Consider the following 17,453-nt stretch of genomic DNA (forward strand, 5'->3'; position numbering starts at 1 on the left):
CAAAAATGGTAAATCATAGATTCTTCATCAGGATCTGGTTGGAGAACACAGAGAGTCAAAGGCAGCCAATGCTGATGGGGCCAGAATAGAGGGCTTGGCCCCCCCACGCAGATGACAGCATTAGAGATTATGGTTTTTGATGTAAAATAATTTGCATATAATGTACATAAACACATATGCTCTTACACATTAAAAAACATATTTTCAATAGCTACGCATTCTAAATACAGTTCCACACCCTTCCCACCAGTTACTGTCTTGCCTTTCAATCACCACTCTCCCTGACTCTGCTCTTAAACCGTGTTCTAATGCTGCTAACACGCACTTCCTCCAGAAAGTCTTTCTTCATCCCACTTGACACTGCTTACATCGCTCAGTGGTGGGGAAAAGGAAACACACTAGACTGAAGTCTGGGTTTTAAACCTTCTAACATCTACTACGTACTAGCTGGGCATCCTGTTACTTAAGAATTCAGTCCTCACTTTCTCTTCAAAGCATTTTGAGTATGTTTAGAGGAGTGGTGCTCCCAGTGGGGCAGAAGCTAGTGACTCTGAGTCCTCTCCTCTCTCTAATCCCATCAGCCACCCCTAAAGCACTCACTACAAAGTTCTTTCCCATAAAGAGGAATAAAAATCACCAGGTTCCTCAAAAAAACAAAAACAAAAACCCCAAACAATTTAAAAAATTGGTGAAGTATTTGAACAGACATTTTTCCAAAGAAGACATACAGATGGCCAACAGCACATGAAAAGGTACTCAATGTCACTAATCAGAGAAATGTAAATCAAAACCATGAGATACTACCACCTTATACCTGTCAGAATGACTAGTATCAAAAAGACAAAGATAATATTGGTGAAGATGTGGAGAAAAGGGAACCCTTGTACACTGTTGGTGGGAATTTAAAATGATTAAGTCACTATGAGAAAACAGTATGGATGTCCCTTAAAAAATTAAAAATAGAACTATATGATCCAGCAATTTCACTTCTGGGTTTCTATCCATAGAAGATGAAAATACTACTTTGAAGAGATATATGTACCTCTATATTCATTGAAGCATTATTTGCAATAGCCAAAAATGGAAGCAACTTCAGTGTTCATTGATAGATGATTGTATAAAAATGTAATGTATAATAGAACATTATTCAGCCATAAAAAAGAATGAAATCTTGTCATTTGCAACATCATAGATGGACTTAGAAAGTATTATGCTATGTGAAATAAGTCAAAAAAATACTGTATGATTTCGCTTAAAATGTGGAATCTAAGAAACAAAACAGAAACAATCTCATACAGTAAACAAACTGCTGGTTACCAGAGAGGGGAGGGGTTATGCAGGTGAACTAGGTGAAGGGGGTTAAAAAGTACAAGCTTCTAGTTGTAAAATAAATCAAGGGATTTGATGTACAGCATAGGGAATATAGTCGATAATATTGTAATAAATTTGTATGGTGACACGGTAACCAGACTTATCATGGGGATCATTTTATATTGTATATAAATATTGAGTTATTATGATGTAGGCCAGAAATGAATAGGATATTATATGTCAATTACACATCAATTACATGTATACATACATAGATACACAGTGGGCATTCACCTGTCTGTCCTCCAAGGATCCTGCAATTTCCCACTTTTCCCCAGAATTAAATGCCCAACATGGAAAATCAACAACTACCTGTGTCAGCCTCAGGATGCTCCTGGCTCTCTGGCCGACAGTACTTTCCGAACGCCTCCTCCTTGGGAATGTCAGGGTAGAGATAGACCAGCGGCGACACTAGGATATTGGTGGCATCCATGATCTTATAGCCCATGATGATTTCCGCAAATGACATGTTGTTCAGCTGCTGCTTGGTATATGGCTCCACTGACTGGATCTGTGTCTTACCTGTCATAGGATGTGGGAAGGGAAGGTAATGGAACCTATGGCTAGGTAATCTCAGAGAAAACCACCTAATTTATTTTTCCTTGCGAGGGAAAGACTTATGCCAGCCTAGCGCTTGAGATCCTAAATAGTCCACTCAGTCACCTGGCACTGTGGATAAGTTCAGCTGGCTTCTGGAGAGGCTCTCCAGCTGGGTCACAGGTAACACACGTGAATAACTACTTGCATAAGATATATTAACAGGGTAGGTAAGAAAGGAGATGAAGAATGAATTTAAATTGCAAATTTCTAGGCAAATATTAGATCCTGGAGCAAGCAAAACGAAACTGGCAAACCAATCCTTTGGCTGGAAGAACTTAGAGAACTAAGAAGCCACCCAAGTGTGTTTTGCATGTCTGAGGCAGGGAGTGCAAGGCCACCTCTTCCCACTAGGGGGCAGTGGGTGCTTGAAACTAGCAGCAGCCATGCTCGGGAGCAGAAATCACCAGGGAGGGTGGGGACAGCCAAGCTTACCGCTGATGTCCTTCTCCACCCATGTGAAAGTGACACCTCCTTCTTTGCTGCTTTCACTGAATCTCAGCAGGAAGGTGCCTGGGGGCTTGGTGCTCAAGATGGCTCTCTCCCTCTCCTTACTGATGAAGCCCATTATGTACCTGGAGCCACAGAGGAGCAATGAGAATGTATGGGTTGAAGGGAATCCAGCCGTTAGCCTGAGACAGCAGATAACCTGTTACACCTGTGTACTCTGCCAGACACAAGAGTGCCAACCTACCCTTCATTCCAAAGGGCCAGGATGTACTTTTTCACAAGGTCAATGATATTGTCCAGCCAGACCCAGAAAGAAAAGCCCTTGCCAGCCATGTTTTCCTGGGAAAAAAGACAATGGGAAAGTCAAGGCTACCACCATCTCAGCTTTTTCCTTCCTAGGGGCCCAGTGCCACCAATATCCTCAGGCCTATCTACCCTCGGACAGCTCCTACAGGCTACAGGACAAAGAGTCTCTGGCCTGCAGGCCCAGTGTCCACCATAATCTTGCAGGTGAGCATCCCCTCCCAAGCCTCTCCCCAAGAGGGGGAGACAGGAGTTAACGAGGTCGCTTACTTTGCAAAATTTTGCCCATGTGATCTGACATCCTGAATAATTCACACCAGGTCCTGAGGAAATAAAAGAATAAAGCAGTATAATTTTCAGCTTTGAATCAATATCTTATCTCTTAAAACAGAACACACACTAATACACGTTTGTCCCACAATGGGCCTTGAAACCATTGGTTTTCACGTATTTGAAGGTTGTGCCCACTGTGCATACATGCGTGTGTGTGTACGCAAGCGTGCACACACACCCACATATTCACACAATATACCCAACCTCATCATTTGAAGCCCCCCACTCTATGAGTTGTTTAGCCTCATAAAGGTGGTAGATGATCTATCAAGATCATCCTAGCCTTCCTAGCCTTGTATGGTGGCCTGGGGACCAGCAGCACACACTCATAAGCTAACAGCTAGTGTTACAAGATCACATCTAGTGGTGGCACAGGACAGAGCTCCTTACAGTCCAGGTAGCACATAAAACATCCTACTTAAATTTTTTTCCAGGGGAAAAATTTTAAAATGAACATACAGTTTATTGAAGAAATGAAAAGGGATATCAAGCCTATAGTTCTACCTTCTAACAAGCACTTAAAATATCTTCCTAAGATTAGACAAAGTAGTACCCTGGGAGGGTGAGGGAGACAGCCATGAAGAGAAACAAAATCTGTCTCCCACTGCATACAAATGATCACCCTGAGGCAAATTTCCTCTGGATCATATGTGTTCTGGCCCAGGCACAGAGCCTTGTCCAGGGAATATTCCTGAACGAAAGGACCCACAGGCCAGATTCCTTTTCTGAGGAGGGCAAAAGAGAGAAGAGGTCAAACGCTGACCTAGGAGCTTCTCTGCCAGCGTAGTCAACTGCTCGATGCTCAGCCCCCGCTTTGTGGTGGAGGAGAACTGCCAGCTCAGCACCTCGGCCACTTGATCCCAGGTTCCAATTGGGGGCTTGGTGAAAAAGTTCACGTTCTATTGAAAATAACACATTTACTAATTTAGATGAGAGGGCAGTGCTTGATGACCTGTACTAGGTACCACAACCACCACCGGGCAGCGAGGAATTGGAAGAGAAGGTGGGTTTCCTTCCAGAGGACAGGGCACTAACCTTGGGATTGTTGGTCAGCATGTTATACCACAGGATGGATGCCCAGGCATTTGGCATCTGACAGATGTTGGAGATCACCACGACTGGCAAGGAGTGGGTCTGTGGAGCAAGTAGGGGGTGAGCTGGGGACGCAGAGGGCGTCTGTGTTTTCAAAATCTCTTCACCCATGTATCTCCCGGGGTTCCGAATAAAAAACGTCGTCGTGAACCACACCCACTGCCACCGTTCAGGGAGGGGTGCGACTGAGTTGGTTCAACACCCAAAGTGGGAAGAATACGAAACAAGGGCCATAGGACTCAAAGTTGCTGTCTGAATATAACCAGGAATTTGTAAAATCTGACTTGCTCAGAGCTGGATTCACAGCCCACAGATTCCTCACACATAAAACCTGAAGGGCATTTTCTGAAAATCGAAGCGGTATCTTCCCATTAAATAGAGAGCCTTCAGAAATCAAAGAGTAGGATTCCTATTTTTCCAGATATATCTTTAATTTAAAGATCAAGGAATCTGGAAAAGAGAAGGGAAAGGTCATGGTTTTCTGAATACTAAGAACATTGGCTGTTTAAAGACCATTCTTCCCCAACTTTATAAAGTTAACTAACGGTACAGTTAACTTTATAAAGTTAATTAACTGTATATCGAGTTTGCTGAAAGCTGAATAAACATTAATCTTCTAAGCATTCAAGCAAGACTTCACTCTCTGATGGGATGCTAAGGATTTTTTTGGAGAAAAAGAAGCAAAAGTAAATAGTGTTTATAGTAAAGAGGCATCACCCCACTTTCTGTAGCAAAAATCCCACCCAGAAGTTCTCATCCTGAATCACCTCTGCGTGTAGCCGGGTCCCCACTCTAGAGCAAAACTCACCTCTAGGTCAATCTTGAGGCCTTGGTGATACACTTCAGTCTCAAAGGTGATCAGGTGCAGCTCCTCCGTCACAATCAGGGAGGCCTACAACAAGGACATTCTGTACTAAGAGCCACGGTGGAGGACAGGACATGCCACAGCCTCCCTGCACTAAGAGTAACGGTAGCCACAGACAAACTGCTGGGCACAAAGCTCTGAGCCTAAACTCTTTTCAAAACCAGACTCTCCAACGCTGTGACCTTCGAAAACCTGATCGTTTACTGGGTTTTATTATAACATTACAGAGACCCAATAGGTTATTTATAAAATGGGTAAAGTACAACAAATAACAAAACAGTGAACACCTATGTGCCCCCCCCACCCAGTTTAAGGAAAAGACTGTTACCATGGAGATTCTCTAGGTGTCCTCCCCCCAATCCATCCCTGTCCCTCCTCCCTCAGATATAACCACTACTTTATCTTTTGGGTTTACCATTTCCTAGCTTTTCTTTATGGTTTTACCGTAGTTACATCTGTAAACAATGTATATATTGTTTAGTTTTAGGTGTTTGTGAACCTTATACATATGGAATCATATCGTGTATTCTATAGTGACTTACTTTTCACATCCATGTGGTTGTATGCATTTGCAATTTATTCATCTTTGCAGCTGTATAGTATTCCACCATATGACTACACCACAAATCATTTACCCATTGATGATGTAGAGTTGTATTTAGGGCTTATAATCAGGCTGCTATGACATCTTGCACATGTCTCCTGATACACACGTGCAAAGGTTTCTCTACTGTTAAATCCTGGGAGTGGCACTGCTAGTTTATAAGGTGTTTTCATTTGTATAGTGTCAAATTATTTTCCAAAGCAACTCTAACAATTTATACTCCCACCAGCAGTACAGCAACCTTGTTTTGAATGAGAGTTACCAACGACTTCTAAAAAACAAAATTCCAATTCATTTTTAAAATACTGTTTTCCCGATTACAAAAGTAACATATGTTCGGTTTAAAATGTAGATATTACAGAAGCAGTGTAGAGTAACCTTAGATACATAAGCACTGTTTGGTGCATATTCCTCTAGAGTTTTTTGATGCATACGTGAACATGCAAAAATCAGTGCAGTGTATTTTTTAAAGAAATATACTAATATACTATTGGGATTATTTTGCATGCTTTTTAAAACAAACATATCACATTCATTTTTTCATCTCAATGCACACTCTTTACTATCAAACATTATAAATTCTTTTTTTTTTTTTTTCCCCTAGGCTTGCTACATTTTAGAGAAGAGGGAAGAATGACTAGGGGACAAATATCAGAAAAAGAACAGGGAGTCACAATTTCTTTTTCGAAAATCAAAAACTAGTTTTTGGTCACATTTACCTATTTTTTTTTTTTTTTAAAGTTTATCCTTGACACTAAGAATCCAACAATCTGAATCAATGGAAGGCTGAGAAGAAATAAAGGGGGTAAAGAACAAGACAAGTTTTGCTCTTTTTTTTTTTTTTCTCAAATGTCTAAGTCAGTCAGATTTGTTACAACCTTCTATCCCACCTCAGTGAGAAAAACCAGTTACCAAAACTGGAGCCAGGCAGCGTCAGCTGGCAGGAGCTGGAAGAGAAGTTGGGAAAGCCCCGGGCCAGGTGGCAGGCTTTTCCACTAAATGGGCGTGGGCAATACAGCAAGGGACTTTCCATTCCTACTTAATGATGAGCTAGCTCCAAGGACAACCGAGGAAATGCTCCAAGCCAGAGAACTCATAGCAGACGTGACTTCTGACATGTCATTCGGGCCCACCATGACTTTTCTGAATGACTACAGCTGAAACAGCAGGCTTCCGTCTCTAATTCTGCGCCCTTTCTCTCAAAGAAAACCCTCCCAGTTGGCTTTCATCCCCAACAAAACTTACATCACAGTTGGCTCGGCCCCCGTTACCACATCTTTGCTCTCTCAGGGTCTGTAAGAAAAGCAAACAGCACCTCTGTCACAAAAGGCTGTCCCCTACCCTGTCCCTCTGCCGGAGCCCTTGGAGAAGGGGCATCCCAGCACCTCCCACATACCAAGTGTTTGAACTCTGCGGAGAGGCTGCCATTGTTGGATTCTTCCATGTTCATTACTTTCGTGTTTGTGCCCAGAATGTTAAATTTCCGAGATCTGAATCACAGGAGAAAAACCAACCACATAAGGTGACTGAGTAGCCAAAGGACAACTTAGACTAAACAGAACAAAAGAAAATCCCTGGGCTGAACTCACCCTCTGAGAGCTGCAACGTCCCCGGAATCTCTGTGAAGAACACAAACCAGTGTTAATAAAACAGGCCCCACATGTCTTCAAAAAGTCTACTTTGAACACCTGTAATTTATTCCAATGGAAAAACTGCTGTGCTGTTGGGAATTTCTACAAACTATTCAATTACATTTATATGTGAAATACAATCTTGTACATGTCTAAGTAGTAGGCACAGCTGGTTCCTACCCAACATCTACTGCCCACTTCCTAAGAGAATCTTGAGTCTGCTCAGGTGCCCTTTGCATGTACCTTCAGGGGATCCTGCTCATTCAGGCCATCAGAACACAGCATGGCCACCGTGCAGTGGTCCAGGGGAATGAGGACATGACCTATATTGTCTCAATCAGACTGGAACGGCATTATATCCCAGACTGGATTTACATTCCATAGCTTCAGCTGTACATAAGCAAGGAAGCAGGAAGCATGTGGCCTTAACTACAAACAACCATACTGCAACCCAGAAGGGAACCTTAGAATGCAGGTGATGAGAAGACACGGAAGATCCCGGGTCCCTGATGACATTATGAGTCACTGATCTCACCTTCGGGAACTTGCTCTAACTCTGCATTTCCAGTTACACTGGGTTGCAAATTTCCTTATTATTTAAGTCACACTGGGTTTTCTGTAAAGGTTTACTGTTACCTGCAACTCAGAGCATCCCATTTGATATAGTTGGAAATACTCTTCCTGGTGTATCCACTGCCCTTGAACTCTATGTTTTTGATTATACAGTTTTTTATATAGTCATGTTTCTCAGTCTTCCCTCTTTTTTTATTTTATACTGTTTTAAATGTTCTCCATTGCTACACATTCACTTACACTTTTAGAATAATAGCTATAATTTATTAAATAGTGTATTCCAAGTAGGTTTATAGATTAAAATGGATCAATTTTTAAATCATTTAGAAGATACATTTCCACATATCACATTTTAGAACTTAAGAGTCTTCATTTCATTATCAGGAAAGTCTCCCTATGTCTAACCTATAGTTCTTTTATAAAAACATTCTTTTTTGAATGACAGCTTTGGTGTATAACTGATGAACAATAAACTGTACTATTTAAGATGTACAATTTGATATGCTTTGATAAATGTATATATACTGTATACACTTGTGAAATCATTAGCCTGATCAAGATAATGAACATATCTATCATTTCCAAAGTTTCCCCACGTCCATTTGCAATCCATTCCCCAATCCCACACTCTATCCCACCCCTGTCACCATGGATCTGCTTTCAGTCACTATTCATTTGCATTTCTAGAATTTTACATAAATGGAAACATAGAATATGTACTATTTTTTTTCTTGGTCCAGCTTCTTTCACTCAGCATAATTATTTTGAGATTTATTCATGTGTTGCAGGTATCAGTAGTTCATTTCTTTTTGGTGGTGAGTAATATTCCATTTTCTAGATATACTACAATTTTTTAATTTATTTACCTGTTAATAGACATTCATCTATGAAAGAACATTCAAGTACAACCCTTTGCGTGGACATATGCTTTCATTTCTCTTAGGTTAATACCTAGGAGTGGAAAGGTTGGTGACAGGGTCGGTGTGTGCTTAAATTTTTAGGAAACTGCCAAACTCTTTTCCAAAGTGGTTCTACCATTTAGTCATTTTACCAATGTTATATTATACACTTACCTATGTTTTTTTCTCCTATATTTTTAAGATACTTTTATTTTAAAGATGTAACTACATCTGGAATTTATTCTGATGGACAGTAAAAAGTAAAATTCTAACTTCTCACTCAAATCCCCCTAATACCAAGTTGTGCCAAAACCACTGACTGACTAATCCATCCTTTTCTCACTGGTTTGAGATATTAATTTAAACATATATTAATTCCTTGTATAAACCTGAAGTCTATTTCTGGATTTAGGATTTTGTTTAATGATCAACCAGTTTATCCCTGCCCTAAGGACATATTCATTGAGTAACTGAAACTTTATGATACATTTTAATATGTGGCAGCACAGCGTTTTACCACACCTCATTCTTTTTGTTTATTTTTTTAAAATGTTTTTGAAAGGAGAATGGTAGTGGCTGAGAGGAAAGGGAAATGAGGATTTGTTGTTCAATGGATGTAATTTGATTTTTCAAGATGAAACATCCTAGAGCTCTGTTACACAATAATGTGAAAACACTTAACACTACTGAACTGTACACTTAAAAGTGGTTAAGGTGGTTAATTTTAAGTTAAAACTTTTTTTTACCATAATTAAAAATAAATAAATCCTTTCTTAAAAAGCTAACTCTGCTTTTTTTTTTTTTTAAACTAAGAAAAGCAAGTCAAGAGTTTAAAAAATCTCACAGGAAATTTCTTATTTGCATTTTGCTTGGTGCTGTATCAACTGGGAAGACCAAACATCTTTTTAGTAAAATTAGAGAAGTCTGCAATCCAGGAATATGAGTTGTCTCATCACTTTTTACAATATCCTTTCCTCATTAAAATACCACCATTTTCTTGAAATAGATCTTAACTACTTCTGTTAAGTTGATCACAATATATTTTTACTTTTGTTGCTTATTGTGAGATCATTTTTCTATTATAATTCCTAACTGGTTAATGCTGATTTATGGTTGAAGTTATTAATTTTTGCTTACTTATTTATTAAACCTACCACCTTTCTCAAGTCCCTTATTTCATTAGTAATTATTTAGTAATTATTTCCATTTTTATCAGTAATTATTTTCCAGTTCATTCTGAAGAAATTTCCAGATAAATAATGATATTACCTAAAATATAAGAAGACATTTTTTTCTTTTCTAATCTCTTCGAAGAGTGTGTACATTTTAATTTTTGAAAGGTATTGTCAAGTTTTGGAAAGTATTCTATCATGGTGGAACAATAAAAATAAAAATAAAACCATTGTCCCCATATATTGTTTTATATAATGTGCATAATTTACATTTACAAGTAAAAAATTAAAGAAAAAGAGGAACTCGAGGTCACAACAGCAATCTCAACTCAAATCTGTCCCACTAGCTTTGTGGTTTTGTTCAAGCACGTCAATGACAATGCACTGCAAGTCCTTCAAAAACTTTGTTCCAAAAACACAAGATCTCTGAATGGAGATAAAGCCTCTAAGTTCACATGAAGTCTGTCAAAGTTCTCATTTCTCTGTCTCTCATTTGAAAAAAAGAAAAAAGAGCTAAGATAAGGAGTACTTACTTGTCAATGCATACTTTAATTTTAAGCTGATAATTTAACTCAGGAAATTTGACCAGCAATCTATTTAAAAAAAAAAGAAGAAGAAGAAGAATGTTTCTGAGCAAAGAAAAAACAATCCAGTTTTCTTTTTGAAGTAGGCTCCCCAGAAACTTCTAGCTGAAGAAACATAAATAAATCATAATCCCCCAAACTCCTCTTCTTGCCAGTGCTGTCTTTGATCTTAAGTTAAGCACCACCCCTTAGGACAAAGGTACTGAAAAAAAGCCTAAGAACTTGGACAAAGTTGTGAGAGATACACCATTTTGTGAAAATTTTACAGGAATATGGGCTGGTATTCTTTCTATTAAACTTGAAACCCAACACCACACTAAGTTTCTGAAGAGGGAAATTTCACTGCAGAATGGCAAACCCCAGCCTACCTGTCTGGTTTGAGTGTGAAAGTAACACTCCACTTAGCAGGCCCACTACCCACCTGCCCTGTGGCCCCTTAGCTTCTATATCACTAAGGCTTACTCTTTCCCTTAAAATCCTCAGGGAAAAGTAGGCTCAAAGAACAGAAAATAATTAGCACCATTTTGCCCCTTTTGAAGGCAGAAGGAGACGCTGTTGTCTAAGACTATATTCCTGGGACCATAAGAATATGCCCAGAGAACCTCAAAAAGATGACCTTTCTCTAGCTTTTGACGGACGAATCAAAGAGCAAGGTGCTATTATGCCAACGAATCCCATGTCCACCACAGTACTGCCTGTGATGCCTGTGAAGAACGACCCTGGTCACCAACTCTGTTCTCATCCTGAGAACGTTCCTCAATAAAATATCTACCAAAAGTGGAAGTGCAGTGGCCCACCTGACTTTAGTAGTAAACTGGACACCGGTCTTGATGACTAAGGGCCGGTCGGGATGCATGGGCATGCAGGGCTGCCGCTCCACCACGAAGGCACTGGAAGGGAAAGAGGACAGCAGTTTGCAAACTATGCAGTGGACCAGTCTTTATCCTGTGCCTCCAAAGTGAGCCATTCTCTTGTTGAAGGATGTGATTTTTGAGGTGGAGGGTGCAGAAAGGGACAGGATTCTAAGTTACCTTTTCATTAAGTTTCTGAACAGCTCCACGATCCTCTCCTCCAGCATTGGCCGGTGCTGTACAATGGGATCCCCTTTGTAGGAAACTTTTTGCTGCAACTCCTCCAGTTTCTTAATTTGTTGGCGGGTCTGAAGTTGAGACTCTGCTAATGAGGTTATCCTGCCAATAAAATAAGCAAGTTACCAGTTACCTAAGGGAGTATACACAGGTACAGGGTTAAATTGGAGAAGGGGAAGGGAATACCATAAACACCACAATATAGTCCCCTAAAATAAGAAAGGAGAACTTTTTTATTGTGGTTAAATATACATAACATGAAATTTACCATTTGCGAGCGTACAATTCAGCAGCATTCAATAAGAGGAGATTTAGTCTGCCTTTTAAAAATAGCCCCTTCCTAAATTTTTACATTTTAAAGAGGGAGGTAGGCACAGAGGAAGAAGTGTCAAAATTTCTACTTCTAGGAGGTATTAACAGAGTTATCATTGGAAAGTGACAAGCATTACAACTCAGATATGGAAAACAAGAAATAGGAAATTTGAAACCCACTTTCTTCACCCTAACTCATCCTGTACCAGCATGTGGGGACTGGGGAAACACAGATCAGACAGTCCAGAGCAGTTCTGCCACTCAATATCTGTGCAGCCTTGACCAGGTCCCTCAATATCTGTGCAGCCTTGACCAGGTCCCTTCACCATCGCGGGCTTTAATGTCCCCTTGCATGAGAGAAGGAGTTGAACTGCATGATCCCCATGAGCCCTTTTAACATCAATCTTCAGTGGACCAAAGGACATGACATTACGTTTCAAAACACTGATTGACACATGCACATAGAAAAAGTGGACAGGGAGACAAAAGCCGATTAAGCCTGTGACCAAGAATAAAGAATATTAGTCTCTCCCTGAAGGTCTACCACTAGTTTAATAAAGACTCAATGACCTCTAAAACTGAGAATGTGAAGGATGCAGAGGTGGGGGAGGGTCCCTATCAGAAAGCATTTAACACCGCTTTCAGTAAATTAGCAAAACTCAGGGTTAGTAAGGACATGAACAAAGAGGTCTTCTCATGTAGAGCTGTCCTAAATCTCTAATTTCAAACTCTGTGTATCTGGGTTTTCCCCTCATGTCAAGTTTCTCCTAGTTTATTTAAGCTAGTGCAACAAATTCATTATTGGGCCTTGCACATCAAGGGTGCTTAAAAAGGTCTGCTGGATGAAAGAGTATAAAAGAACAGATTATAAAAGAACATAGAAAGAATGATCCCACTGATTTAAAAATGTACCGATTCCTATCTTTATGTGTATATATACAATAACAAATATCTAGTGGTGGTCACCAAAATCTTAACTGCAGGGACCTCTGAATAATTAAATTCTAAGAGACTTTCTTCCTTTTGTTAATTTTCTGTATTTGAACTTTTTTCCTTTATAAAAAGCATGTGTCATTTTAGATTATTCAAGTAACTAAAATTTAAAATTTAGTCTGTGGTTTCTTTTTAGTCTCTGTGTTAAACACAGTTAAACCAAAGCATTCTCTAAATTATGAAATAAAACATATGTAAAATAGAGTAATATAAATACATTTTTTAGAATCGTCCAAAAAGGGAAAAGCTTTAAGTCTTAGACTTAATTTGAATATGCAAAAATCCCCACCTTTGAGATACAGTACCAACTCTTAGGGTCTGCAGTTAAGACAATAATTAAGCACAGCTTTCCAGAAGGAAAGGAAAAACTTCTCTTTCATCTTTTACCAGTTTTCAAGACGATCGAGGCAGATGTTAGGAGGGCCTCCAATGCAAGCGATCTGTTGCCGCCTCTTCCAGTCAGCCAGCTCCTCATCCGTGAGAGTTTTCTGCACATACTCCATAGCTGACAAAAGCCCCGCCAACTCACTCACGATGCTCTGGTTGGAAACCAAAACAAAGTCAGAAAACATTTATTTCCTCAGACAGTCTCTAACCACATGCTATAGTCAATTCTAGAGAAGGAACTTATTAGAAACCAGGCAAATTCTGCCACAGGATGCTGAGATCCCACAGGTGACTGAGACACACAGGGGAAGTTGCCCGATGCTCTTACCCGCCGCATCTGGTCCAGCGCTGTTAGCATCTGTTCTAGCTGCTGCATCTTCTGCCTGGTCACGGACTGGTTGTTTCCATTCAGATCCTGCATGTCTGTGGAGGAAGGAAAAACTACCTGACCTGAGGGAACACTCTGATCCTTAGTAATTAGGCTCCCTTAAGCAACAGTAGCCCCTAAGGACTCCTCCCCACAAAGTCTGAACACAGCGTCAAGACAAGTTAAGTCCTGAAACTCAAGTAATGCAAACTCACTTTCTATGGGAGATTTTAACGTCTCTAATATTCACTTGCCTCCTTGACTCTTGAGGGTTTTATAGTTGAAATCAAAGTCATCCTGGAGATTCTCTACCACTTTCATTTTCTGTTCTAGATCCTGTTTAAAACAAACACACACAATTGAAAAGATTTCCCTGAGGAGAGGAAAAAAAAAGGTTCTGAGATGAATTAAAATGAAGTCAAAAACCTCTAAAAAGATACAGGCAGGTCCCACAGGCAATAACTCCAAGAAAAGGGATATTTTCCCAAGACTTGTTTTACCTGTACTCGCTTCCGAACATCCTGTAGGTGCTGCTCCAGCATCTGCTGCTTCTCTGTCACCACGGCGGCTGTAGGATGGTTGGCCTGGCCCCCTTGCTGCCGAAAAAGGGAGTTGACACACAAGTGAATGCAGGAAATACCTCTGACCAGTCCCCACCCCATCCTGCTACCCTACCCGTTCTGTTTGGCCTGAGACACCGCCGCCATTGTGAGGGGAAGGGAAAGAGGCAGTGTGCCAGGCACTGTGACAGGCAGTCCCGCCGCACCCGGTGCTGTCAGTGAGGTGTCAAGGAAGCTCTCGCAGAGTTTTACCTGTATCCTCGGCCTTTTCCCTCTAGGTCACCTACCCTATGCACTGCACTAGGAGACCATGTGTCCACATGTAGAGCTAAGACATGGTTCCTACCTTCTAAAGCTCATTGTAGGTAAGTATGTAAAAAAAATTCTAAACAATTATAACAGCAGATTTTGGATGCTTATTTAAATGTAGGTAGTGTCAAATACATTTCTGTAGGGTAATAAAAAAAACATTCTGTCCTGGGATGAAATGCCATATCAAGAAATATTACTTCAGGGGGAAAAGAAGAGGGTGGTACCTTTAAAAGATCAAATAGCACATGAAACTTAAAAATCATAAGTTTTGTCAAAGTAATAGGACACCTTCTGACCAAAAAGGGCCATCTAAAAGCTGCAGTGATCAAGACAGTGTGGTACAAATAGAGAATAGAGATCTCAATCAATGAAACAGAACTGAGAGTCCAGAAAAGACTTACATACCCAGTGTTCCAAGTTAAAAATTCTCAGGTTTTTTTGATTTCAGAGTTACCAAATCCTTGGCATGATATTCCCTAATCTCTCAAATCAATCTCTAGTGCCACTGGTTCAGTTTAAGCCCCAACTGTTGATCTTTTGGCCTCTGTTTTCTCTCACTTCCAATCTGGTTTCTACACTACCAGACGTCTCCAAAATCGATCTCAACATGCCGGTTTTAGAGAGGACCGTTCTCTCCCTTCCCCGTGGTCCCTACCCAAGCCCACAGAAGTTTTCAGAAGGCAGCTTCGGCCCCTGTTTATTCTCTTCATGGGGTGCAGTGGGGGAGGGGGGGACGCGTGTGACTCATCAGTGCGATTGGGAGAAAGACTGCGAACATAAAGACCTTCGAAGAATCCAGCACTCAGGCTGGTGCCTCTCTCCTCCCACTCTTACCTTCCTGGGGCGCACCAGGGGCAGGAGCCAGAACCTGGCCTCTAAAAGCAATTCTAGGGCCCATCTCTCTGTTCCGTGGGTACGAGTCTCTCTCCACACAGATGGCTGGGGAAATGCTACTCTACAAACCCAGTCTCTCCACCCCAGGATCTAACTCGGGACGGGGGTATCAGAAAGCCCCTATGGTTTTACCCATCCAAGCCACACTTTCCAGTCTTGTTTTACCAACAAAACAGCTAATATTTTAATCTATATTCGATTCTCATGTGTATTTCTCAATTGGTACCGCACTTAATAGAGGAAAACAGATGTGATTAATTATCACCTACAGAAACCCGCCCCAAATACCTTTGTAAAAACTATCCATTCCCACTGTTTCCAGGTATAAACATCTCAGTCCAGCACAGACAGATGTCTCACTCAGTCTCATAACAACTTAAACCTTCCCTCCCTGTGCTTCAGTCACCCGAAACTACCCACTCTTCCCCAAATATAAGCATGTTTTCATACTCTACCTCCCCACACACTGTCCAGTAAGCCAGGCTTCTTCCCAAAGGCCCCTGAACTCATTCACCTTCAAACTCAGTGCAATTGTTTGCTTTCCTGAGAAACTCGGTTCAACTTTCTTAGGCAAATTACTCACATCCTCTTGTATGTTTTTCTCACTTTGAGTGTCCGTGTACCTATAATCCTAACTAGACTGACAGCCCCAGTAGCAAGTATCATGTCTACTAGTCTTCCTATCTCCTGGTGCTCTCCTCATTAAAGACACTTAAGAATATTCCAGATGATGTAAACAGCAAAAATGACAGTGACGCTTGGGTTAGGGCCTCAAATGTCCAACTAGTAGCTCTATGTCAAGGACTGCAGACTTTCTCTCTAAGGGTAAGGTGGTCAATATTTTCGGCTTTGTGGGTCATATAGCCTGTCACAAATACTCAGTCCCGCCCTTGCAGCATGAAAGCAGCTACAGACAATGCATACATGAACGTGTGTGGCTGTGTTCTAAAAAACTTCATTTATAAAAATGGGCAGCCTGGAAAGATATCGTAGAGAAATCAGAGCATGGATATATAAAGATACATAGAGAGACATTGGATTAATATTTATAATGGAAAAAAATAGAACGAAGCGAATGTCTATCGAAGGGGGAATAATTTAATAAATTACAGCAAATCTATACCAGACTATATAAGGCAGCAAATAAAGAAAAGAAGTTGGCTTTCTATTACCTAACTTAGAAGGATTTACGTAATACAATAGTAAACGAAAAGGGCAAGATGAAGGGAAGTAAACCCATTTAAGTATAATGTGTGTGTGTGTATATTCTAGTTTATATGAGTCTGGAGAAAGGGATATACACCAGATTATTCATGGTGGTTTCTTGGGAAGAAAAAATAAAGAGAAGGAATGAATGACAGCTTATATTTTTAAAAAACTTTCTTCCTTGTACTTTTCTGTAATGATTATATACTTAGGGAAAAAATAAACTTATTTTTGTTATATAAAATTTAAAAACCCAAAACACCCACTTCTGCCCTGGCGGTCGGTGTGCATCCTAGCAGACACGTGAGAGCAAACATGTCTTTGCATACAAGAAAGCAAGCACACCTGCAGCAGCACCGAGTGTTCCCAGCTCTCACCTGGGCTGCAGTGGCTGCAGTTTGGAGGAGGCGAGACTCTTCCCACAGGCACCGGGCCACAATCCGGGCAATCTCCATTGGCTTCTCAAGATACCTGCTCTGTAAGGAGGAGTGAAAGAGAATGAAAAGCAGTGGTAGACTAAGCAGCTGTGGATGGAACTTTGCTAACTTAAAGCTAAATTCCCCCACAAATTGAGTGTTACATTTACTACACGAAACAACAGAACAAAGGCTTCAGAGCCCGGCTGCAATCAGTAGGAGATGAAGGGGAGAAAAGAAGGCAGGTCTGATGAGCTGTGCTACCGTGAAAGACGGCACGGTCGTCTGAGTGTTTGGACAGTGAGTTGTCCTGGGCTTATAGGGAGGCAACCAGCTACGTCCAGGAGAATTCAACTATGGCCAAACCTTTAACATTAAAAAGCAAGAGTCATCTACCTATGAGGGGACCTGGTTAATACCATGTTATCAACATGTTAAGATGAT

General features: G+C 40.6%; 1 protein-coding gene across 5 annotated transcripts in view; it reads right to left on the minus strand.

Moving 5' to 3' along the window:
- Positions 1-17,453, minus strand: part of STAT3 (signal transducer and activator of transcription 3) — a 51,015-nt gene that overhangs the window by 3,903 nt on the left and 29,659 nt on the right. For 3 of the 5 annotated variants that reach the window (XM_016150869.2, XM_036222038.1, XM_016150871.2), the window contains 18 exons: positions 16,971-17,069; positions 14,122-14,217; positions 13,876-13,957; positions 13,583-13,677; positions 13,255-13,406; positions 11,506-11,664; positions 11,272-11,364; positions 10,424-10,483; positions 7,205-7,234; positions 7,012-7,105; positions 6,861-6,908; positions 4,955-5,038; positions 4,090-4,188; positions 3,818-3,953; positions 2,992-3,044; positions 2,663-2,757; positions 2,404-2,543; positions 1,681-1,893 (listed from right to left, as the gene is read on the minus strand). In XM_016150869.2, the coding sequence (XP_016006355.1) occupies positions 1,681-1,893; positions 2,404-2,543; positions 2,663-2,757; positions 2,992-3,044; positions 3,818-3,953; positions 4,090-4,188; positions 4,955-5,038; positions 6,861-6,908; positions 7,012-7,105; positions 7,205-7,234; positions 10,424-10,483; positions 11,272-11,364; positions 11,506-11,664; positions 13,255-13,406; positions 13,583-13,677; positions 13,876-13,957; positions 14,122-14,217; positions 16,971-17,069 (1,828 nt within the window). The remainder of the gene's footprint in view (positions 1-1,680; positions 1,894-2,403; positions 2,544-2,662; positions 2,758-2,991; positions 3,045-3,817; positions 3,954-4,089; positions 4,189-4,954; positions 5,039-6,860; positions 6,909-7,011; positions 7,106-7,204; positions 7,235-10,423; positions 10,484-11,271; positions 11,365-11,505; positions 11,665-13,254; positions 13,407-13,582; positions 13,678-13,875; positions 13,958-14,121; positions 14,218-16,970; positions 17,070-17,453) is intronic. The other 2 variants (XM_016150872.2, XM_016150870.2) reach the window with 1 other exon arrangement.

Source organism: Rousettus aegyptiacus, unplaced genomic scaffold (genome assembly GCF_014176215.1).
Source record: "Rousettus aegyptiacus isolate mRouAeg1 unplaced genomic scaffold, mRouAeg1.p scaffold_m13_p_6, whole genome shotgun sequence".
Classification (NCBI taxonomy): domain Eukaryota; kingdom Metazoa; phylum Chordata; class Mammalia; order Chiroptera; family Pteropodidae; genus Rousettus; species Rousettus aegyptiacus.